The 25,802-nt window shown below is 46.8% G+C and overlaps 1 protein-coding gene across 1 annotated transcript; it reads right to left on the reverse strand.

The window, feature by feature from the left end:
* Nucleotides 1-18,237: 18,237 nt before the first annotated feature.
* LOC103652225 (XS domain protein) lies at nucleotides 18,238-24,648 on the reverse strand. Its single transcript, XM_008677856.3, has 3 exons — nucleotides 21,683-24,648; nucleotides 19,241-19,551; nucleotides 18,238-18,891 (listed from the first exon to the last, which is right to left on the reverse strand). Exons 1-3 carry the CDS (start codon nucleotides 24,409-24,411, stop codon nucleotides 18,542-18,544), a joined length of 3,390 nt encoding a protein of 1,129 aa, XP_008676078.1. The 5' UTR covers nucleotides 24,412-24,648; the 3' UTR covers nucleotides 18,238-18,541.
* Between the last annotated feature and the right edge of the window lie 1,154 nt (nucleotides 24,649-25,802).

Raw genomic sequence — 25,802 nt, forward strand, 5'->3', positions numbered from 1 at the left:
TTGTTGAGCTCTTCCTGCATGGCCAACACCCAGTCCGGATCTTGCAAGGCTTCTTCTACCCTGAAAGGCTCAATAGAAGAGACAAACGAGTAATGCTCACAAAAATTAGCTAATCTTGAGCGAATTGTTACTCCCTTGCTTATGTCACCCAGAATTTGATCGACGGGGTGATTTCTTTGGATCGTCGCTCGGACTTGAGTTGGAGGGGCCAGTGGTGCTTCTTCCTCCATAGCTTGTTCTTCTTGTGCTCCCCCTTGATCACACGCCTCTTCTTGATTAACCTATCCATCATCTTGAGTTGGGGGGATGCACCATTGTAGAGGAAGATGGTTGATCTTGCTCCTGTTGTTCCTGTGGTTGCACCTCACCTATCGCTGTCGGCGTTTCGACCCCGGGGGGTCCCTGGACCGACGAGTAAATTGTCGCCGCGTGTCCTAGCCCAGATGGGTCGGCGCGAGACGAAGCACGAAGGGGGGAAGAAATAGGCAAAGGGGAAACCCGCGACCTTCGTGTTGTCCTGCGCCCAGGCCGGGTGCGCTTGCAGTAGGGGGGTTACAAGCGTTCGCGAGGGAGAGAGAGAGACTGTCCGGCAGCCCGTTCTCCCGCGCGGCCAACCTTCTCGTACGAGAGCCCTGGACCTTCCTTTTATAGGCGTAAGGAGAGGGTCCAGGTGTACAATGGGGGGTGTAGCAGTGTGCTAACGTGTCTAGCAGAGAGGAGCTAGAGCCCTAAGTACATGCCGTCGTGGCAGTCGGAGAGGTTTTGGCACCCTGTTCATGTGATGTCGTGGCCGTCGGAGGAGTGCTTGAGCCTTACGGAAGTACAGCTGTCGGGGCTGTCGGATCCTTGCTGATGTCTCCTTGCTTACGTAAGGGGCTGAGAGCCACCGTCGTCATGGCGCACGCGGGGCGCCATCATTACTTGTTTACCGGGGCGAGCCAGATGGGACGCCGGTCTTGTTCCCCGTAGCCTGAGCTAGCTAGGGGTAGGGTAATGATGGCCTTCCCTGTGACGTGGCGAGTCTGAGCCTGAGGTCGGGCGAGGCGAAGGCTCCTCCGAGGTCGAGGTCGAGTCCGAGCCCTGGGGTCGGGCGAGGCAGAGTTCGTCTTCCGATGTCGAGGCTGAGTCCGAGCCCTGGGGTCGGGCGAGGCGGAGACCGTCTTCCGAGGCCGAGGCTGAGTCCGAGCCCTGGGGTCGGGCGAGGCGGAGACCGTCTTCCGAGGCCAAGGCTGAGTCCGAGCCCTGGGGTCGGGCGAGGCGGAGTCCATCTTCTGGGGTCGAGGTTGAGTCAGAGCCCTGGGGTCGGGAGAGGCGGAGCTTCCCATGGCGCTCGAGGCTGGGCTTAGCTGATGTCAGCCTCACTCTATCGAGTGGCATAGCAGTCGGAGCGGCGTAGGCGGCGCTGTTTTCCTGTCAGGTCGGTCAGTGGAGCGGCGAAGTGACTGCGGTCACTTCGGCTCTGTCGACTGAAGAGCACGCGTCAGGATAAGGTGTCAGTCGATCCTTGCATTAAATGCTCCTGCGATACGGTCGGTTGGCGTGGTGATCTGGCCAAGGTTGCTTCTACGCGAAGACTGGGCCTCGGGCGAGCCGAAGGTGTGTCCTTCGCTTGAGGGGGCCCTCGGGTGAGACATGAATCCTCCGGGGTCGGCTGCCTTTGCCCGAGGCTGGGCTCGGACGAGGCGAGATCGTGTCCCTTGAGTGGACTGAGCCTTGACCTTAATCGCGCCCATCAGGCCTTTGCAGCTTTGTGCTGATGGGGGTTACCAGCTGAGATTAGGAGTCTTGGGGGTACCCCTAATTATGGTCCCCGACAATCGCCATCATGCGCATTGCGGCCGTCGGAACATCATCTTCATCTATGTCATCAAGATCAACTTGCTCTCTTGGAGAGCCATTAGTCTCATCAAATACAACGTCGCTAGAGACTTCAACCAAACCAGATGATTTGTTGAAGACCCTATACGCCTTTGTATTTGAGTCATACCCTAGTAAAAACCCTTCTACAGCTTTGGGAGCAAATTTGGAATGGCTACCTTTCTTCACCAAAATGTAGCATTTGCTCCCAAATACACAAAAATAAGAGACGTTGGGTTTGTTACCAGTAAGGAGTTCGTAGGAGGTCTTCTTGAGAAGGCAATGCAGATAGAGCCGGTTTATGGCATGGCAAGCTGTGTTCACAGCTTCCAACCAAAACCGCTCGGGCGACTTGAATTCTCCAAGCATCGTCCTCGCCATGTCGATAAGCGTCCTGTTCTTCCTCTCTACCACACCGTTTTGCTGTGGTGTGTAGGGAGCAGAGAACTCATGTTTGACACCTTCCTCCTCAAGATACTCCTCCACTTGCAGATTCTTGAACTCGGACCCGTTGTCGCTTCTTATCTTTTTCACCTTGAGCTCAAATTCGTTTTGAGCCCTCTTTAGAAAGCGCTTTAGGGTCCCTTGGGTTTCTGATTTATCCTACAAAAAGAATACCCAAGTGAAGCGAGAAAAGTCATCAACAATCACAATACCATACTTACTTCCCCCGATGCTGAGGTAGGCGACGGGTCCAAAAAGATCCATGTGAAGAAGCTCCAGTGGTCTTAATGTTGTCATCACATTCTTGCTGTGATGAGTGCTTCCCACCTGTTTCTCTGCCTGACAAGCTGCACAAGGTCTATCTTTCTCGAAACAGACATTGGTTAGTCCTAACACCTGTTCTCCCTTTAGAAGTTTATGAAGGTTCTTCATCCCAACATGTGCTAGACGGTGATGCCACAGCCAGCCCATGCTAGTCTTAGCTATTAAGCATGCATCTAGATCGACCTCCTCTTTCGAAAAATCAACTAAGTAGAGTTTGTCGTCTAATACACCCTTAAACGCTAATGAACCATCACTCCTTCTAAAGACATAAACATCTATATTTGTAAATAGACAATTATAACCCATGTTACATAATTGACTTACAGACAATAAGTTGTACCCGAGCGATTCAACTAAGAACACATTGGAGATAGAATGCTCGGATGTAATGGCTATCTTTCCCAGTCCTTTAACCTTGCCTTGATTCCCATCTCCAAAGAAGATCGAATCCTGGGAATCCTTATTCTTGACGTAGGAGGTGAACATCTTCTTCTCCCCCGTCATGTGGTTTGTGCATCCGCTGTCGATAATCCAGCTTGATCCCCCGTATGCATAAACCTACAAGGTAATTTACACTTGGGTTTTAGGTACCCAACTCTTGTTGGGTCCTACAAGGTTAGCCACAATAGCCTTTGGAACCCAAATACAAGTCTTGTCTCCCTTGCATTTGGATCCCAACTTTCTAGCAACTACTTTTTCATTCTTACATAAAAGCGCAAAAGAGGTATTGCAAGCATGGTAAATAGTAGAAGGTTCATTACACATTCTCTTAGCTACATGAGGCACAACATTACTTCTCCTAGGCCTACTTCTACCATGCACAAAAGTAGAGCTAGAAGCAAACATAGCATGTGAATTAAAAGCATCATAACTCCTAATGAGCATTCCTAGAAAATTTTCTATCATAAATGTAAGCATGACATTTTTTAGAACTACTAGCCATAGGAGCCTTCCCTTTCTCCTTGTTGAGAACGGGAGCCTTTTGGCTTGTTAAGTTCTTGGTTTCCTTTCGAAAACCAAGTCCATCCTTAATAGAGGGGTGTCTACCAATTGTGTAGGCATCCCTAGCAAATTTTAACTTATCAAAATCATTTTTGCAAGTCTTAAGTTGATCATTAAGACTTTCCACTTCATTACTCAATTTTGTAATGGCAATAAGATGTTCATTACATGCATCAACATTAAAGTCCTTACATCTATTACAAATACTAACATGCTCTACACATGAACCAAATTTATTAGCTTCCTCTAGTTTAGTATTTAAATCATCATTCAAAATCTTTAAACTAGAGATGGATTCATGGCAAGCAAATAATTCAAAGGATAACATTTCATTTCTCTTAGTTTCTAAAGCAAGAGATTTTTGCACACTAACAAATTTATCATGCTCCTCATATAAAATATCCTCTTGCTTTTCTAACAGTCTATCCTTTTCATTTAGAGCATCAATTAATTCATTGGTCTTTTCTACCTTAGCTCTATCTAAACCTTTGAATAAGCTAGAGTAATCTACTTCATCATCGGAAGAATCATCATCGCTAGAAGTAGTGTACTTAGGGGAATCACGAACACTTACCTTCTTCTCCTTGGCCATGAGGCAAGTGTGGCGTTCATTAGGGAAGAGCGAAGATTTGTTGAAGGCCGAGGCTGCCAGTCCTTCATCGTCGGAGTCGGATGAAGAGCAGTCTGAATCCCATTCTTTGCCAAGGTGCGCCTCGCCCTTTGCCTTCTTGTACACCTTCTTCTTCTCCCTCTTCCCGTGCTTTTCTTGTTCCTAGTCATCATCATTATCAGAGCATTGTGCTATGAAATGACCAGTCTTACCGCATTTGAAACAGGAGCGCTTTCCCCTTGCTTTGTTCTTGTTGGGGTACTCCTTGCGTCCTTTCAGTGCGGTCTTGAAGCGCTTGATGATTAGGGCCATCTCATCTTCGTTTAGCCCGGCAGCCTCAACTTGTGCCACCTTGCTTGGTAGCACCTCTCTGCTGCTTGTTGCTTTGAGAGCAACGGGTTGAGGCTCGTAGACGGGTAGAGGGCCATTAAGAGCATCATCCACGTATCGCGCTTCCTTTACCATCATACGCCCGCTCACGAATTTTCCGAGTATCTCCTCGGGCGTCATTTTGGTGTACCTGGGATTTTCACGAATAAGGTTTACAAGATGGGGGTCAATTACCGTGAATGACCTTAGCATAAGTCGGACGATGTCGTGGTCCGTCCATCTTGTGCTTCCATAGCTTCTAATCTTGTTGATGAGGGTCTTGAGCCTATTGTAGGTCTGTGTTGGCTCCTCTCCCCTGATCATCGCAAATCTCCCCAGCTCGCCTTCCACCTACTCCATTTTGGTGATCATGGTGGCGTCGTTTCCCTCATGAGATATCTTGAGGGTGTCCCAGATTTGCTTGGTGTTGTCCAAGCCGCTCACCTTGTTGTATTCATCCCTGCACAAAGATGCTAGCAAAACAGTGGTAGCTTGTGCATTCTTATGAATTTGCTCATTAATAAACACAGGGTTATCCGTACTATCGAAATGCATTACATTTTCAACTATCTCCCAAATACTAGGATGGAGAGAAAATAAGTGACTACGCATTTTGTGACTCCAAAAAGAGTAGTCTTCTCCATCAAAGTGTGGAGGTTTACCAAGTGGAATTGATAGCAAATGAGCATTAGAATTGAATGGAATACGAGAATAATCAAATGAATAGTTTTGATTAACCGGATTCTTTTAGACGAGTCGTCGTCGTCTCTTGGTGAAGAAGAGGAGGCGTCACTGTCGTAGTAAATGATCTTCTTGATGTGCCTCTTCTTCTTCCCGTCCCTCTTCTTGTGACTCGATCCTGAGTCAGTGGGCTTGTCGTCCCTTGGCTTGTTGAAGAGGGACTCCTCCTTGTCGTTGACCACCATCCCCTTTCCCTTAGGATCCATCTCTTCGGGCGATGAGTCCCTTGGATGAAGAGTACGACTCTGATACCAATTGAGAGCACCTAGAGGGGGGGTGAATAGGTGATCCTGTAAAATTCAACACTAATAGCCACAAAACTTAGTTATGAAAGTTAGAACGGCTAAGTAGCTTGAAGTGAGTTCTTGTGAACACAGACAATCAAAGATAAAGCACACAAGAGACACTCGATTTTTATCCCGTGGTTCGGCCAAGTAATACTTGCCTACTTCCACGTTGTGACATCCCAATGGACGAGGGTTGCACTCAACCCCTTTCAAGTGATCTGATGATCAACTTGAATACCACGGTTTTTCTTTCTTAGTCTTTCTCCCATTTGCGAGGAATCTCCACAACTTGGAGCCTCTCGCCCTTACAATGATGATCACAAAAGAAGGACAGAAGTAAGGGAGGGAAGAGCAACACACACAAGACTCAAATCCACAACACAATCACGCACACAAGTCACAACTTGAGCTCAAAACACAACGCACGGAGTTCACAACTCAAATGGAGCTCAAGTCACTATCACAAATGAAAGTCGCCTAGAGGGGGGGGTGAATAGGGCGAAACTGAAATTCTCAAAAATAATCACAACTACAAGCCGGGTTAGCGTTAGAAATATAATAGAGTCCACGAGAGAGGGCGTAAAACAAATCGCAAGCGAATAATGAAGTGAGACACGCGGATTTGTTTTACCGAGGTTCGGTTCTCTCAAACCTACTCCCCGTTGAGGAGGCCACAAAGGCCGGGTCTCTTTCAACCCTTCCCTCTCTCAAACGGTCCCTCGGACCGAGTGAGCTTCTCTTTCTCAAATCACTTGGGAATCAATCTTCCCTCAAAGACCACCACACGATTGGTGTCTCTTGCCTCAATTACAAGTGAGTGTTTGATCACAAGGAAGAATCAAGAAAGAAGAAAGCAATCCAAGCGCAAGAGCTCGAAAGAACAAAGCAAATCTCTCTCTCTAATCACTAGGGCGTTGTGTGGAATTTGGAGAGGATTTGATCTCTTTGGTGTGTCTAGAATTGAATGCTAGAGCTCTTGTAAGTAGTTGGGAAGTGGAAAACTTGGATGCAATGAATGGTGGGTGGTTGGGGGGATTTATAGCCCCAACCACCAAACTAGCCGTTTGGTGAGGCTGTCTGTTCGATGGCGCACCGGACAGTCCGGTGCACACCGGACATGTCCGGTGCGACAGCCACGTCACCAAAGCCGTTGGGTTCCGACCGTTGGAGCTCTGTCTTCTGGGCCCGCCTTGATGTCCGGTGGCGCACCGGACATGTACTGTTGAGTGTCCGGTGCGCCAGCATGGGCGTGCCTGACCTCTGCGCGCGCAGCGCGCACATTAAATGCGTCGCAGGTAGCCGTTGGCGCCGAAATAGCCGTTGCCCCGCTCTTACACCGGACAGTCCGGTGTACACCGGACAGTCCGGTGAATTTTAGCGGAGCGGCTGAAGTGAATTCCCGAGGCTGGCGAGTTCCGGAGGTCGCTCTTCCTTGGAGCACCGGACATGTCCGGTGTACACCGGACAGTCCGGTGAATTATAGCGGAGTTGCCTCCGGAATTTCCCGAAGGTGACGAGTTTGAAGTTTGAGTCCTCTGGTGCACCGGACATGTCCGGTGGCGCACCGGACAGTCCGGTGCACCAGACCAGAGGTGCCTTCGGTTGACCCTTGCTCCTTTGTTTGAACCCAATACTTGGTCTTTTTATTGGCTAAGTGTGAACCTTTTGCACCTGTATAACTTATACACTAGAGCAAGCTAGTTAGTCCATTTATTTGTGTTGGGCAATTCAACCACCAAAATTAATTAGGGACTAGGTGTAAGCCTAATTCCCTTTCAATCTCCCCCTTTTTGGTGATTGATGCCAACACAAACCAAAGCAAATATAAGAATGCATAATTGAACTAGTTTGCATAATGTAAGTGCAAAGGTTGCTTGGAATTGAGCCAATAAATGTTACTTACTAGATGTGCATGGATTGTTTCTTTATTTTTAACATTTTGGACCACGCTTGCACCACATGTTTTGTTTTTGCAAATTCTTTTTGTAAATCCTTTTCAAAGTCCTTTTGCAACATAGTCAAAGGTAGATGAATAAGATTTTTGCAAAGCATTTTCAAGTTTTAAAAAATTTTCTCCCCTTGTTTCAAATGCTTTTCCTTTGACTAAACAAAACTCCCCCTAAATGAGATCCTCCTCTTAGTGTTCAAGAGGGTTTTGATATATCATTTTTGAAATACTACTTCCTCCCCCTTTAGAACATAATAAGATACCAATTTGAAATTGACAAATTGAAAATCTCCAAATTTTAAAATTAGGTGGTGGTGCGGTCCTTTTGCTTTGGGCTCATATTTTCTCCCCCTTTGGCATGAATCGCCAAAAACGGAATCATTAGAGCCCGACGAAGTACTTTCTCCTCCTTTGGTCATAAAATAAATGAGTGAAGATTATATCAAAGTTGGAGAGATGCTCGGAGTGACGGCGAAGGATGAGTGGTAGAGTGGAGTGGAAGCCTTTGTCTTCGCCGAAGACTACAATTCCCTTTCAATATACCTATGACTTGGTTTGACATACACTTGAAAACACATTAGTCATAGCATATATCAAAGAGACATGATCAAAGGTGTACTTATGAGCTATGTGTGCAAGTTTAGCAAAAGAAATTCCTAGAATCAAGAATATTGAGCTCATGCCTAAGTTTGGTAAAAGATTGTTCATCAAGTGGCTTGGTAAAGATATCGTCTAATTGATCTTTAGTGTTAATGTATGAAATTTCGATATCCCCCTTTTGTTGGTGATCCCGAAGAAAGTGATACCGAATGGCTATGTGTTTAGTGCGGCTATGCTCAACGGGATTATCCGCCATGCGGATTGCACTCTCATTATCACATAGAAGAGGAACTTTGGTTAGTTTGTAACCGTAGTCCCGCAGGGTTTGCCTCATCCAAAGCAATTGCGCGCAACAATGACCTGCGGCAATATACTCGGCTTCGGCGGTAGAAAGAGCGACCGAATTTTGCTTCTTTGAAGCCCAAGACACCAAGGATCTTCCCAAGAACTGGCAAGTCCCCGATGTGCTCTTTCTATTAATCTTACACCCCGCCCAATCGGCATCCGAATAACCAATCAAATCAAATGTGGATCCCCGAGGGTACCAAAGCCCAAACTTAGGTGTATAAGCCAAATATCTCAAGATTCGTTTTACGGCCGTAAGGTGTGATTCCTTAGGGTCGGCTTGGAATCTTGCACACATGCATACGGAAAGCATAATGTCCGGTCGAGATGCACATAAATAAAGCAATGAACCAATCATCGACCGGTATACCTTTTGATCGACGGATTTACCTCCCGTGTCGAGGTCGAGATGCCCATTGGTTCCCATGGGTGTCTTGATGGGCTTGGCATCCTTCATTCCAAACTTGGTTAGAATGTCTTGAGTGTACTTCGTTTGACAAATGAAGGTGCCCTCTTGGAGTTGCTTGACTTGAAATCCTAGGAAATACTTCAACTCCCCCATCATCGACATCTCGAATTTTTGTGTCATGATCCTACTAAATTCTTCATATGTAGATTCGTTAGTAGACCCAAATATGATATCATCAACATAAATTTGGCATACAAACAAATCATTGTCAAGAGTCTTAGTGAATAAAGTAGGATCGGCTTTGCCGACTTTGAAGCCATTAGCAATAAGGAAATCTCTAAGGCATTCATACCATGCTCTTGGGGCTTGCTTGAGCCCATAAAGCGCCTTAGAGAGCCTATAGACATGGTTAGGGTACTCACTATCTTCAAAGCCGGGAGGTTGCTCAACATAGACCTCCTCCTTGATTGGTCCATTGAGGAAGGCACTCTTCACGTCCATTTGATAAAGCTTGAAGCCATGGTAAGTAGCATAGGCCAATAATATACGAATTGACTCAAGCCTAGCTACAGGTGCATAGGTTTCACCAAAATCCAAACCTTCGACTTGTGAATACCCTTTGGCCACGAGTCGAACTTTGTTCCTTGTCACCACACCATGCTCGTCTTGCTTGTTGCGGAAGACCCACTTGGTTCCTACAACATTTTGGTTAGGACGTGGAACTAAATGTCATACCTCATTCCTCGTGAAATTGTTGAGCTCCTCTTGCATCGCCATCACCCAATCCGAATCTTGTAGTGCTTCCTCTACCCTGTGTGGCTCAATAGAGGAAACAAAAGAGTAATGCTCACAAAAATGTGCAACCCGAGATTGAGTAGTTACCCCCTTATGAATGTCGCCGAGGATGGTGTCGACGGGGTGATCTCGTTGGATTGCTTGGTGGACTCTTGGGTGTGGCGGCCTTGGTTGTTCATCCTCCTTGTCTTGATCATTTGCATCTCCCCCTTGATCGTTGCCATCATCTTGAGGGGGCTCATCTCTTTGGTCTTCTCCTTCATCAACTTGAGCCTCGTCCTCATTTTGGGTTGGCGGAGATGCTTGCATGGAGGAGGATGGTTGATCTTGTGCATGTGGAGGCTCTTCGGGTTCCTTAGGACACACATCCCCAATGGACATGTTCCTTAGCGCGATGCACGGAGCCTGTTCTTCACCTATCTCATCAAGATCAACTTGCTCTACTTAAGAGCCATTAGTTTCATCAAACACAACGTCACAAGAAACTTCAACTAGTCCTGAGGACTTGTTAAAGACTCTATATGCCCTTGTGTTTGAGTCATATCCTAGTAAAAAGCCTTCTACAATTTTAGGAGCAAATTTAGATTTTCTACCTCTCTTAACAAGAATAAAGCATTTACTACCAAAAACTCTAAAATATGAAATATTGGGCTTTTTACCAGTGAGGAGTTCATAGGATGTCTTCTTGAGGATTCGGTGAAGATATAACCGGTTGATGGCGTAGCAGGCGGTGTTCACTGCCTCGGCCCAAAACCGATCCGGTGTCTTGTACTCATCAAGCATGGTTCTTGCCATGTCCAATAGAGTTCGATTCTTCCTCTCCACTACACCATTTTGTTGTGGAGTGTAGGGAGAAGAAAACTCATGCTTGATGCCCTCTTCCTCAAGAAAGTCTTCTATTTGTAAGTTCTTAAACTCCGTCCCATTGTCGCTTCGAATTTTCTTGATCCTTAAGTCGAACTCATTTTGAGCCCGTCTCAAGAATCCCTTTAAGGTCTCTTGGGTATGGGATTTTTCCTGCAAAAAGAACACCCAAGTGAAGCGAAAATAATCATCCACAATAACTAGACAGTACTTACTCCCGCTGATGCTTATGTAAGCTATCGGGCCGAATAGGTCCATGTGTAGGAGCTCCAGTGGCCTGTCACTAGTCATGATGTTCTTGTGTGGATGATGAGTGCCAACTTGCTTCCCGGCTTGGCATGCGCTACAAATCCTGTCTTTCTCAAAATAAACATTGGTTAGTCCTAAAATGTGTTCTCCCTTTAGAAGCTTATGAAGATTCTTCATTCCAACATGGGCTAGTCGGCGGTGCCAGAGCCAACCCAAGTTAGTCTTAGCAACCAAGCAAGTGTCGAGTTCAGCTCTATCAAAATCTACCAAGTATAGCTGACCCTCTAACACTCCCTTAAATGCTATTGAATCATCACTTCTTCTAAAGACAGTAACACCTACATCAGTAAATAGACAGTTGTAGCCCATTTGACATAATTGGGATACGGAAAGCAAATTGTAATCTAAAGAATCTACAAGAAAAACATTGGAAATAGTATGGTCAGGTGATATAGCAATTTTACCCAATCCTTTGACCAAACCTTGATTTCCATCCCCGAATGTGATAGCTCGTTGGGGATCTTGATTTTTCTCATATGAGGAGAACATCTTCTTCTCCCCTGTCATGTGGTTTGTGCACCCGCTGTCGAGTATCCAACTTGAGCCCCCGGATGCATAAACCTACAAAACAATTTTAGTTCTTGACTTTAGGTACCCAAACGGTTTTGGGTCCTTTGGCATTAGAAACAAGAATTTTGGGTACCCAAACACAAGTCTTGGAGCCCTTGTGTTTGCCCCCAACAAACTTGGCAACTACTTTGCCGGATTTGTTAGTCAACACATAAGATGCATCAAAAGTTTTAAATGAAATGCTATGATCATTTGATGCAGTAGGAGTTTTCTTTCTAGGCAACTTGGCACGGGTTGGTTGCCTAGAGCTAGATATCTCACCCTTATACATAAAAGCATGGTTAGGGCCAGAGTGAGACTTCCTAGAATGAGTTCTCCTAATTTTGCTCTCAGGATAACCGGCAGGGTACAAAATGTAACCCTCGTTATCCTGAGGCATGGGAGCCTTGCCCTTAACAGAGTTAGACAAGTTTTTAGGAGGGGCATTAAGTTTGACATTGTCTCCCCTTTGGAAGCCAATGCCATCCTTGATGCCAGGGCGTCTCCCATTATAGAGCATACTTCTAGCAAATTTAAAATTTTCATTTTCTATGTTATGCTCGGCAATTTTAGCATCTAATTTTGCTATATGATCATTTTGTTGCTTAATTAATACCATGTGATCATGAATAGCATTGATATCAACATCCCTACATCTATCACAGATAGACACATGCTCAATAGTAGATGTAGAGGGTTTGCAAGATTTAAATTCTACAACCTTAGCATGTAATATATCATTTTCACTTCTAAGGTTAGAAATAGTAGCATTGCAAACATCAAAATCTTTAGTCTTAGCAATTAATTTTTCATTTTCAATTCTAAGACTAGCAAGAGAATCATTCAATTCCTTAATCTTAGCAAGCAAATCATTATTATCATTTCTAAGGTTGGGAATTGAAACAGCACAAACATGAGAATCAACCTTAGCAATTAATTTGGCATTTTCATTTCTAAGGTTGGCAATAGTGTCATGACATGTGCTTAGCTCACTAGATAATTTGTCACATTTTTCTACCTCTAGAGCATAAGCATTCTTAACCTTAACATGTTTTTTATTTTCCTTGATTAGGAAGTCCTCTTGGGAGTCCAAGAGATCATCCTTTTCATGGATGGCACTAATTAGCTCATTCAATTTTTCCTTTTGTTCCATGTTAAGGTTGGCAAAAAGGGTACGCAAATTATTTTCCTCATCACTAGCATTATCATCACTAGAGGACTCATATTTAGTGGAGGATTTAGATTTAACCTTCTTCCTTTTGCCGTCCTTTGCCATGAGACATTTGTGGCCGACGTTGGGGAAGAGGAGTCCCTTGGTGACGGCGATGTTGGCGGCGTCCTCGTCGTCGGAGGAGGAGTCGGTGGAGCTCTCGTCCGAGTCCCACTCCCGTCAAACATGGGCATCGCCGCCCTTCTTCTTGTAGTACCTCTTCTTTTCTCTCCTCTTTCCCTTCTTGTCGTTGCCCCTGTCACTGTCACTAGATATAGGACATTTTGCAATGAAATGACCGGGCTTACCACACTTGTAGCAAACCTTCTTGGAACGGGATTTGTAATCCTTCCCCTTCCGTTGCTTGAGGATTTGCCGAAAGCTTTTGATGATTAAAGCCATCTCCTCATTGTCGAGCTTGGAGGCGTCAATTGGTTGTCTACTCGGTGTAGACTCCTCCTTCTTCTCCTCTGTCGCCTTAAAAGCCACCGGTTGTGCTTCAGACGTGGAGGGTTCGTCAAGCTCGTTGATCTTCTTTGATCCTTTAATCATGCATTCAAAGCTCACAAAATTCCCGATTACTTCCTCGGGAGTCATTAGTGTGTATCTAGGATTACCACGAATTAATTGAACTTGAGTGGGGTTAAGGAAAATAAGTGATCTCAAAATAACCTTAACCACTTCGTGGTCATCCCATTTCTTGCTCCCGAGGTTGCGCACTTGGTTTACCAAGGTTTTGAGCTGGTTGTACATATCTTGTGGCTCCTCCCCTTGGCGAAGACGAAAGCGACTGAGCTCCCCCTCGATCGTTTCCCGCTTGGTAATCTTGGTGAGTTCATCACCCTCGTGCGCGGTCTTGAGAAGGTCCCAAATTTCCTTTGCATTCTTCAACCCTTGCACCTTGTTGTATTCCTCCTTGCTTAGAGAGGCGAGGAGTATGGTTGTAGCTTGGGAGTTGAAGTGCTCGATTTGGGCCACTTCGTCCGTATCATAATCCTCATCCCCTATAGATGGTACCTGTGCTCCAAACTCAACAACATTCCATATACTTTTGTGGAGTGAGGTTAGATGAAATTTCATTAAATCACTCCACCTAGCATAATCTTCGCCATCAAAAGTTGGCGGTTTGCCTAATGGAACAGAAAGTAATGGAGTATGTCTAGGTGTACGAGGATAGTGTAAGGGGATCTTACTAAACTTCTTGCGCTCTTGGCGCTTAGAAGTTACGGACGGCGCATCGGAGTCGGAGGTCGAGGTTGATGAAGTGTCGGTCTCGTAGTAGACCATTTTCCTCATCCTCTTATGCTTGTCGCCTTTCCGATGCGACTTGTGAGAAGAAGATTTTTCCTTCTTCTCTTTGTGGTGAGAAGAGGAAGATCTTTTCTCCTTCCGTTTGGAGGAGTCCTTCTTCTTCTCCTTCCTCTTGGTGCGGGACTCTTCCGATGAAGTGCTCCCTTGGCTTGTAGTGGGCTTGTCGCCGGTCTCCATCTCCCTCTTGGTGTGATCTCCCGACATCACTTCGAGCGGTTAGGCTCTAATGAAGTACCGGGCTCTGATACCAATTGAAAGTCGCCTAGAGGGGGGTGAATAGGGCGAAACTGAAATTCTCAAAAATAATCACAACTACAAGCCGGGTTAGCGTTAGAAATATAATAGAGTCCACGAGAGAGGGCGTAAAACAAATCGCAAGCGAATAATGAAGTGAGACACGCGGATTTGTTTTACCGAGGTTCGGTTCTCTCAAACCTACTCCCCGTTGAGGAGGCCACAAAGGCCGGGTCTCTTTCAACCCTTCCCTCTCTCAAACGGTCCCTCGGACCGAGTGAGCTTCTCTTTCTCAAATCACTTGGGAATCAATCTTCCCTCAAGGACCACCACACGATTGGTGTCTCTTGCCTCAATTACAAGTGAGTGTTTGATCACAAGGAAGAATCAAGAAAGAAGAAAGCAATCCAAGCGCAAGAGCTCGAAAGAACACAAGCAAATCTCTCTCTCTAATCACTAGGGCGTTGTGTGGAATTTGGAGAGGATTTGATCTCTTTGGTGTGTCTAGAATTGAATGCTAGAGCTCTTGTAAGTAGTTGGGAAGTGGAAAACTTGGATGCAATGAATGGTGGGTGGTTGGGGGGATTTATAGCCCCAACCACCAAACTAGTCGTTTGGTGAGGCTGTCTGTTCGATGGCGCACCGGACAGTCCGGTGCACACCGGACATGTCCGGTGCGACAGCCACGTCACCAAAGCCGTTGGGTTCCGACCGTTGGAGCTCTGTCTTCTGGGCCCGCCTTGATGTCCGGTGGCGCACCGGACATGTACTGTTGAGTGTCCGGTGCGCCAGCATGGGCGTGCCTGACCTCTGCGCGCGCAGCGCGCGCATTAAATGCGTCGCAGGTAGCCGTTGGCGCCGAAATAGCCGTTGCCCCGCTGTTACACCGGACAGTCCGGTGTACACCGGACAGTCCGGTGAATTTTAGCGGAGCGGCTGAAGTGAATTCCCGAGGCTGGCGAGTTCCGGAGGCCGCTCTTCCTTGGAGCACCGGACATGTCCGGTGTACACCGGACAGTCCGGTGAATTATAGCGGAGTTGCCTCCGGAATTTCCCGAAGGTGACGAGTTTGAAGTTTGAGTCCTCTGGTGCACCGGACATGTCCGGTGGCGCACCGGACAGTCCGGTGCACCAGACCAGAGGTGCCTTCGGTTGACCCTTGCTCCTTTGTTTGAACCCAATACTTGGTCTTTTTATTGGCTAAGTGTGAACCTTTTGCACCTGTATAACTTATACACTAGAGCAAGCTAGTTAGTCCATTTATTTGTGTTGGGCAATTCAACCACCAAAATTAATTAGGGACTAGGTGTAAGCCTAATTCCCTTTCAACAAAGAATCAAATGCGTGAAGTTGAAGTCTTGGAGTCTTAGAATGTTTCTTGTAAGCTTGGGTAGCTCCTCCATGCGCCTAGGGGTCCCTTTTATAGCCCCAAGGTAGCTAGGAGCCGTTGGAGGCCAACAAGGAAGGCCATCTTTGCCTTCTGTCGAGTGGCACACCGGACAGTCTGGTGCGCCACCGGACAGTCACTGTAGACGGTCCGGTGCCGATCTCCTTCCTTTTCTGGCACAGGCGACCGTTGCAGCACCGGGCCAGTTGGCGCACCGGACAGTCCGGTGCCCGCTGCCGACCGTTGGAGTTGACACGCGTCGCCCGCGGATTGTGCGGCCGACCGTTGGCTCACCGGACAGTCCGGTGCACCACCGGACAGTCCGGTGAATTATAGCCGTACGCCGCCGATTTTTCCCGAGAGCGGCCTTTTCACCGGAGGTCAGCCTGGCGCACCGGACACTGTCCGGTGCACCACCGGACAGTCTGGTGTGCCAGACTGAGCTGGACTTCGGCTGCACACAGTCAAGTCACTTGCAATACTTTTCTTTTCTCTGTTTCTAGCACTTAGACAATATGTGTTAGTACTCAAAACAATGTACTAAGTCTAGAAACGTACCTTGTTGTATGATTTGCACTTTTTGCTTGTTTGGCACATAATCAACTCACTCACTATGTGTTGGACACTTAATCACCAAAATATTATAGAAATGGCCTAAGGGCATATTTCCCTTTCAAATATTATTAATGGCATGTATGCTGACTATACGTCACTAAGTATCTAAATGCAAGAGTAGAGCCAATTTCAACCAATGAATTGTATGCTCAAACTCTTGGTTACGAGAGTCATCAAAATATGCTCCATAGTGAAGAACAATAATTCTCCCCATATACAAACTCAGCCAACGTGGTAGAAGCTACGGCAACATAGGAAGAAGTATCTTCGATCGAGGATGCGGAGGTGGTCGCAAGGGGGCTATACTTGACCAAATCAAGGTGCTTTAAGGGTGTGTTTGGTTTGGCTTTTGGCTTTGGCTTTTGCCCCCTAAAAGCCAAAAGCCAACCAAAGGGCTGGATCTAGGAAGCAGCTTTTTCTAAAAGCCGACTTTCTCGTAGTGCAAAACTGAAAGTACCCCTGGACCTGCTTTTAGTGGCTTTTGGATGGAACTGTGAAAACATATATCGAAGAACTTTTAACGACTTTTAGTGGTTTCCACCAAACGATTTTTAGCTTTTTAACAGCACACAGGGTGTGTTTGGTTTGGCTTTTGGCTTTGGCTTTTATCCCCTAAAGCCAAAAGCCAAACCAAAGGGTTGGATCTAGGAAGCAGCTTTTTCTAAAAGCCGACTTTCTTGCAGTGCAAAACTGAAAGCACCTCTGGACCTGCTTTTAGCGGCTTTTGGATGAAACTGTGAAAATATATATGGAAAAACTTTTAGCGACTTTTAGTGATTTCCATCAAACACTTTTTAGATTTTTAACAGCTCGCAGCCCATAGCAGCTTTTCTCACAGCTCACAGCCCACAGCAGTTTTTTTCACAGCCACAGCCCAACCAAACAGACCCACAGCCTACAGCAGCTTTTTCCACAGCTCACAGCCCACAGCAACTTTTTCCACAGCCACAGCCCAACCAAACAGACCCTAAGTCAATACCAAAAGCTAGGAGAGCAACCAAGTTTGCTATATAAAAAAGAGCATATCTTATTTTTCAACTCATATTTTGGCTAAGATGCTTAATATGTGATATGTGAGTCATAATGTCCACTTTAATTTCAATTTTTTTAAAGTCCCACTTTAATTTTAAATTATTTTTTATGGAGAGAGATTCACCTATTGTACAACCATTATATTATATTGTACCATCAAATACGAGTGACGTGTTGTCGTAATATAAGGGTATTGTACTAGTAACGTACATCGTAAAACTTCACACCAACACTTGTTTTAGCTCCGAAAAAATGACTTGAAATATAAAGAAGGGGAGGAGGGAAGAAACATAACGACTATCTTTTGGCACCAGTTACATCTACCGGTGACAATAGGCTCTAAATTTTACATTAGAAAATTTAAGGGTTGGATCAGATTAAAATCAGGCTCTATTTATATTTATTTTTAAACTAAAAATAATACTGATCTCTAATAAATTGTAAATAAACATTTAGATCACGATCCATCACTCCTAATTACATCAGTTAGATTCCGGGGAAAGCTATAGATAGATGTACTAAGCAATCTGAACAGCACGTCGGGTTCAACCGCCCTTTATTCCATCGGCCATATATCATCCAGAAAATACATCTGCAAGGATGCATTTTGCACAGCACAGACCAACAAGGTCCTCCAAGTCTTTATAATCCACGCTATCCATTGATCTGTTTCATGGCTTTAGATCCTCTGAAGAACCTTCTGTCAAATTGCCAATTGTCCAGAATTATTTACTAGTCTAGCGATGTTTGCTCGCTTATATTAAGTCCTCATTTGAAGCAGACTCAAGCTGATGAGCAGACTCAGCCTGTCGGAGATGGAGAGCAAAGCAACTGAGAAGCTGGAGCGCAAACCATCGCCGAATAGAGTTTGCGTTTCTCATGCATGCAACACCTGAGAAAAGTCACTCACTGCAGCTGCTACTATACATACATGCTAGTCCACCATCAAACCTATAGACACTTCAACGAATTATGCATAACTTCACGCAGCAAAAGACTTAAAAAAAGAAGGGATTCCATAATATAAAGATTAAACTCGGTTCTTCGACCAGGTAATTCTGCTTTTGCCGTTAAGGTGTCCCCATCTAGCCACAAAATTATGTCCTTGCCATGCCATGCAAACCGAGGCAGGCCTTCCCCAGCAGACAGAAGCCAACTGAGTTTCGTCACTCTTTAATGGCAAAAGCAGAATTTACACTTCTTTTCTTCTTTTGACGTTACAGCCGCAAGGACAAGCAAGCAGCTGCAAGATGAAGCAAAAGAGGACCACTTCAAATGGTTCGGATCCTAGTACTAGACCTAATAAACTTCTAAATTCAGTGTTGCCTCTGCATTTGCCTCAATTTCCTTCTTCCTCATGACCTTGCATCTCTTCTTTGTTCCCTCATCCAGCAGCCCCAGGTCTTCCACGACCCCAATATGCGCATACAGCAGCTCTTCCAGGCTATCAGTGGAGGCAGCCTTCTTACCTTTGCTGCCTTTCATCAGCTGGAACTCTTCCTTGCCATGGTTTCTGGTGGAGAAATGGGTATGCACTCTCATGGCTTCTTGGAACCCAGATATTGTTGGCTGGAACTTCACCAGGAACACGCTCTGATTGGCTGATCTTCCATGGCTAACCCTAGCCTTCTCATGCGCTACCCCAATATCTGGATGAGTAAGACAACACAAATAAATTTTATACGAGTCAAACAATACTAATAACAAAATATAATGTGAGGATAATTCTAAGAGTTATTCTGCACAACAAAATTGCAATAGACAGAAACATTCATTCTGCTCTGGAAAAACACTACCACAATTGCGAAGGAACAGAGTTTGCCTACAATAGGTTGCTGTAAGTCGATCTCGTCATAACATCTCTTTAGGAAATATAACAGAAGACAACATGAGCACATATTTAGCCACTATCCTAAGTTGCCATACAGTGATACAGACAAACAAAATGTTAACAAGGTGCTGCACAATAAGCTCTTTTTAGTCTCAGTGAAAACTAACCTGCCAATACACCTTCGATTTCTTCTATGGACACAATCTTTGCATCAGTATCCTTTGCCTCATGACCAGTCGAGCTGTTATGTATCACAACAACTGGAGGCCACAGCATGAGGTCTCCCCTCATGGCATTTACTTCCTCAGATGGAATGGAGTGATGTGATTTAGATGTGTCTGGAGCAACATGCCAATTCCACCCCATCAGAACACACAGTGCTTTGTGAAACCCCAAGTGTTTTGTCTTCAAACCGGCCTTGCATGTATCATAAGCATGTGATAGCAATGCATCAAGGTCCAGAAATTTCCTCGCTACACTGTTGTAGGAAGTAAACAAAAAAAGAAATGAACAGAGTATTTCTTCAGGTTAGAATCTCAAATGATTGTTCAGTCAATCAAACCATGCAGATAAAAGAAACTACATTTCAACAATCCTCCTGAGGGCACCATGATCATGGTCATTCACATCCCAGTATTTAAAACGATTCACAAGGGTGTAGTCACCAATTTTCACAAACAAAAATCAAGTGGAACACAAAGAGCAAATAGCAAACTAAATCATCAGAAGATAAAACTTTGTTAAAAATTGATCCCCAAGTCTCTGCCGCACTAACTAGAAGAAATAATGGGACACTGCTCCTGCTCCAATAAAAAAACATTTGGACCTGTGCCTGAGCTTATATTTGATGTAAATTAATCAAAATGCAGTGCCATCTAGTTTGCACAAGCAAAATAAATCAAATTAACAGCATACTTCACTTAGTAATCTAAAGTTATTGTTGAAAAAATAAAGCAAACACATTTTTATTTGATAAAACAAAGGTTACGATAATCACTCATAGAAAATTGGTATAAATAGATAACTATAACCAAGTGATACACATGTATACGTGGTGTGGTGTCTTGGCACTAGTTGATATGCCACTACAAACACTATTTAAAACATAGGACATGAAAAGGACAGCAGTCTACATGGAGCTGATCTGTACTGTATTAGTATAGAATACCATAGTAAAACTAATTAGATTTCATGGATTTCAAATGCAAGAGAATTCATGTTCCAATAACCAGGGAAACAATATATGTAAGATATAAAAATAGAACCCTAAAACCCTACTTATAGTTTAAACAAAACCCTTGGTTAGTTCAGACGAATAGTTCAACCTACAGATTCTTGCAAGAAATAAGTAGCAGCATGCCACCATACAGCCCATGCATAGCTCAGGCTGCTCTACCTCTCCAGACCGTATATGTAAGCAGCAGCCTTTGCAATCTTGATTTGGCAAACCTGCACACGCATGGTTTTCAAACTGTGCTAGCAAAATTCTAATACGCTGGTACTGGTAGGCTAGGTACGACCTAAAGAAGTAAACATGCTTGAGGGCTCGATAAAATTGCCATAATGTTATTCCTACAAAGAAATTGCCAAACTTGCACAATGGTCTCCAAATTTGCACATGTTAATGGTCTCCAAATTTGCACATGTGGCCTGCCGAGTGTTCACTCCATGTTACCATGGAGAAAGAGCAGTTTGCCAATGTAGCTAGCTGACTTCACAGGACACGGTCGTCTTTGGTGTCAAACATTATCAACAAGAAGATCCGACAACCCAACTAACTCATGGCACAACATTCTGAATTCTGAAGCTATTTTTTCATCAACAGAACAATGCTGTTACTTTTACTTCCTTTCAGCCATATTGTACAAATATACCTGAAAGACTGCAATGCAGAACTCCATTCAAACTGCATCACCATCTGATCTCGCCACAGGATAGAATGCAGTTCACAACAAAGACCAATGCTCAAACCTTTGGGCGCCAATGTTTATGTCTGAATTCTTATAAAAATCACCAGCATGCTTTAGACATGTGATTGGACATTAAACCGAGAATGTTGCCATAGTCCAGCACATCCACATGATGGTTCCTCAAAATCTTTCATTATGCATACTCAATCCCATGAGCACCATCACATGTTCGTCACCGGGAACGCCGTTTCCGTTCCAGGAACAATATCATCCCCGAAGTGAAAAACCTTTTTTAAGGAGCATATCATGTTCCTCATCCCCTGTTCCACGACCTAATCGTCCCAGGAACTTTGTGACTACGTCCGCCCATGAGTCCATTTCATCCTACTAATCGCACATATAGATAGTAACGCACCCCACATAAAACATGTAGGTTCGATTTAACGAGGGGCAGAATGGGCATTAAAGCTACATAATATTATGCCAGTTTCCTAAAGATGTCAATAACTCAGTATGTTAGCTTAAACTGTATGATTAAATTATAAAGTTTATCTACAGTATGAGGTGCATTTTAATGTGACTACAGAAGACATAACTTTTCCTTGGATTTCTCCATTCCAGTAACCATACCAGCAAGTAGGCAACTGCTAACGAAGTTAGAGGAGGAACTGTTTAGTTCGCAGGCAAAGGAAGACAAACCTGCCACAGACACAGCATGGCAAAGATCCTTTTGGCGCCTCCCGGTATTTCTTCTGCATAGCTGGACTCTCATTTAATATCTTTGTGTACTTAAGAAAGGCTTCATCAACCTGTTTACTGAACTCCTCTGAACCTTCTGGTGGATCTTTCTGCAGAGGAACATCCTCATACTCTGGAGCATCTTCATGCTTCACTTCAGAACCATTAAGTTCATCTTTTGACGACTTTGAAAATTTATTTGGTCTAACAAATTCATTTCTACCTGATGGGTACCCATCATGCAACTGATGAGGAGCAGTTCTCAGTCCCTTTTTGGCACTTTTAGTCAATCCTCCTCTTCCTCTTCCTCTTCCATGCATGGGAGTTTCCCCAAATTGTGAGTGGTAATTGGGTTTAGACAACCTCTGATGCATAGGTACGTGTTTTGAACACCCGTAACCCAAGATGTTAGAATGAGGATGGTTCCCCTGATCCATATCAGTCCATTCCTGATTGGTTTCATGTGGCAAAGAAATCCTTGAGAAAACATCACGATTAGCTAGCACATCATGTATTTCATCATATTCATCATCAAACCGTGACATTCTTGGTGGGGGTATATCATATTCATCAACAACATCATCATCATAGTGCTCATGTCCTGCAAACCCATGATCAGCTTGATACATATCAATCTCATGATCATGATATTCAGGACTCCTGCATCTTTTCCTAGAAACCATAAGGGAAGCTTCTTGATCACTTGAGTAACCAAAGGAATCAAACTCATGTTGATGAGCTAGCCGCCTTGCAATTCCAATAGGTTCAGTTCCAGGGGAGTGGGAATAGTGATCATCACCACCCCTTGCTGTTTGGTACTGTACAGAAGCGTCACCGTTGTAACAATGACGAATTAAGTGCTCTGTGTCCTGATGCATGGATTCAATGCTACCCTCATCTTCTTCAATCCTACGGGATAACCTCAGATTGTCGTTAATCCTTTCATCCCTAAGACCTCTCAAAGATGTTGAGACAGATGTGTGCCTTGAAGTCATTGAGACATTCCCACGTAAGTTCTCTGGTTCACTATGCGTATCATGTACATCGTACTCCAATGATGCAGCTCTTGGTGTATGCTTAGAGTGTGCCTGCCTTGCAATATCCAATAATGTTTCATCACCATGACCGCTTACATGCTCTAATGAACCTCCTGAAAACCTATGAGGATGGTCACTCCCATGCCCCAGTGAGTCATGAGATGACCTGCCAAGGCCCTCCATGATGTATCTGTTGCTTGTCTCGTAGCCAGGTTCAGTGTACATCCTGTATGGATGGTGGTCCTTGGCAGGCAAAGCTGAGGAAGGATCACCAAGAACCTTCAACTGCCTACACGGCACCAGGTCAGACTCCAGCATACCTCTACTAGAGTAAAGACTCTCTGTTTCTCGAATCCTCCCAGAAGGCAGATCATCAGCAGAAGCATACCTTTCAGCAACTCCACCTTTCTCAACAACTAAGTCCCTACTGCCAGAATAATGCCTATCAATATCTCTACTCCTCTCAATGTGTGGGGCATCCTTGTGGTACTTAAAATCGTCATCATCATGCAGCCGCTGGGCGCTTCCAGTTCCAGCACCATAACCATCACTGGCCTTCATGGCAGATCCGCCTGTCAAGAATCCCGTCTCACGTGGCACATAGGGATAAATAGGTGGTGGAGGTGAGAGCCTGCGGTCTTGGGAGTACATGGCGCTAGTCCTTCCCATTTCAGTTGCACTTATTCTGAGAGTCAGGTCACCGTTCGCAAACAACTCGTTCTCCTTTCTGATGCTCCGATGAGGGCCTCCCCTAGGGTAGTCGTCCTTGAGAAGGCTATGGTCGTCAGCGCGTAGGGATGCTGAACGTCCCAGGTCGGACGGGTGGTCTGGGAGCATGTGGGCTGGCGGGGAGTTGTGCCCGAGATCGGCACCGCGGCCAGGGCGGCCGTACCGGTCGCGCTCCTCGCGGCAGGGCGCCCTTTCGTAGTCCCTACCCCCGGGGGGCGAGACGCGGCTATCTCCGTATTCCCTGCGCCCGCGGGGAGAAGCGTGGCGGTCGCCGCCCGGCGAGCCGAAGGCGTCCTTGTACGGCGCATGCCCGCGGCGGGGCGACGCGTCAAGGTGGCCGTAGCCAGCGCGCTCGCGCCGGGGCGGGCTGCGGTTGCCGTAGCCGATGCGGATGCGGCCGATACGGGGCGGGCTACGGTCGCCGTAGCCAATGCGGTCGCCGCGGGGCGGGCTGCGGTCGCCGTAGCCAATGCGGTCGCCGCGGGGCGGGCTGCGGTCGCCGTAGCCGATGCGGCTGCCGCGGGGAGGGCTATGGTCGCCGTAGCCGGTGCGGCCGCCGCCGGGAGGGCTACGGTCGCCGTAGCCGGTGCGGCCGCCGCCGGGAGGGCTACGGTCGCCGTAGCCGGTGCGGCCGCCGCCGGGAGGGCTACGGTCGCCGTAGCCGGTGCGGCCGCCGCGGGGAGGGCTACGGTCGCCGTAGCCGATGCGACCGCCGCGGGGCGGATCGCGGTCGTTGTCCTCGCCCCTCGGGCGGCGTGGGCGGTGGTCCGGGGAAGCGGTGCGGCGGGAGCGGTAGTCGTGGCGCCTACCACGGTCGCCGCGGTACGAATCGTTGCCGGGGCGCGCGTCTCTGCGTCCGGAGCCCGCTCCTCTTCCTCGACCTCTTTTACCTCCACCTCCCCTGCCTCCGCCTCCGTGTCGCATGGCGCCGGCTAGGTCGTAGCTACGGCCTGAGAGTAGGGATCGCCGCTACCGTGACCGGTGGAACGGTGGGTGAATGGCTGTGGGATCGAGGCGGGTTTCAGATCAAGGCCTCAGAATCTCGTACGCGTCAAGATGGCGGCGGCTGTGGCAATAGCCGTCGCCGTAGTGAGGATGGGCGATGGGGTTCGGAGGCGGCGTGCGGAGGGCGGAGGGGAGGGGGATCGCGGTGGGTTCGAGTGCGGTTGGGGGTTGCCACTTTTATGCTCCTGATGTGGTGGTGGGCCTGCATTGCTTGGTTGGGCCTGTGAAGCGCAAGCCCGAACCCCGAAAGACCAAAACAAAGCTGATCCTAAAAAACTAAACAAAGGCAAGTGAAAGGCCGAAAAAAGAAATATATGAAAAAAGATATGAAGTTTTGGGTATGCTTTGCCTTTTGCGGAGAGTTTTTGGATATAGTTTACCTTGTCGCATACAATGGCAGTGAAAGGAATATACAGTATGCTTTGCTTTAGGTGCACTCTTTTCTTATACCCTTGACTACTATTAAGTTAGTACTGTAGACCGCCCCCGCCCCCGCCCCCGCCTCCGCCCGCCCGCCCGCAAACCCCGCCGCCAAACACCTCCGCAGACCACGCTGTCAACGCTGCCGCGAACGACGCAGACCACACCGCGAACCCCCAACGGAAACCGCTCGCCTCGCTGTGGCTGTGATGCCCGCCCGCCCGCGCACACCACGCCGCGAGCTCCCCGCTCCCGCGATTCTCGCCCCCGCCCCGCTCTCCGACTCCGACGGGCGCCATTTTAGGATGCCCCATGATCCTCGTCCCCGCCCCCACGATCCCTTCCATAAGCGCCCCCATCCTCGCCCTTCCATCGCCGCGCTCTCCATGGATTTCGATTCCTCGGCACAGATCGACGCAATCCGTGGAGTCTCCTCGCCCCAGCCTCTCCATGGATTGCGAATCCTCCGTCCGGTGGTGAACATCGACAGCAGGTACGTGATGAACAACACCGACGAGGCCGCCCTGAAGCGAGCAGTGTACAAGCAGCCGGTGTCCATTCTCATCGACGCCAGCGGCATCGGCTACTACAGCGAGGGCGCCTTCACGGGGCCGCGCACCAAGAAGAGTTCTCTCACGAATCCTTAGATCTGAGGCCGTCGTCGCCTCAGCGACCTCATCCTCCATCCCCATCACCAGCTCCTTGCTGCTGCTGTGCTCCACCGTGGGAGCAACAGGGCTACAACAGCTGCCGCATTAGCTGCTCATCGCCCCCATATAGGCGACGACGCCAGCCAGTAAGTCAGTCCGACCACTCTCCCGCGGGATGCTGCCTCTCTGTCCCAGCTCTTTGCCTCCGCCTCCCCTCGTCCTCCATCGCTCCCCTCGTCC

This window comes from Zea mays, chromosome 3 (assembly GCF_902167145.1).
Source record: "Zea mays cultivar B73 chromosome 3, Zm-B73-REFERENCE-NAM-5.0, whole genome shotgun sequence".
Taxonomy (NCBI): domain Eukaryota; kingdom Viridiplantae; phylum Streptophyta; class Magnoliopsida; order Poales; family Poaceae; genus Zea; species Zea mays.

What these genes read in the sequence shown, in the direction of transcription:
- LOC103652225 (XM_008677856.3), bottom strand. Translation starts at nt 24,411, where the DNA reads ATGCGACACGGAGGCGGAGGCAGGGGAGGTGGAGGTAAAAGAGGTCGA. An exon ending in CCATGCTGTGTCTGTGGCAG is followed by an intron (nt 19,552 to 21,682) that starts GTTTGTCTTCCT and finishes TTCCTACAACAG; the next exon opens with TGTAGCGAGGAAATTTCTGG. An exon ending in AATCGAAGGTGTATTGGCAG is followed by an intron (nt 18,892 to 19,240) that starts GTTAGTTTTCAC and finishes TTACTCATCCAG; the next exon opens with ATATTGGGGTAGCGCATGAG.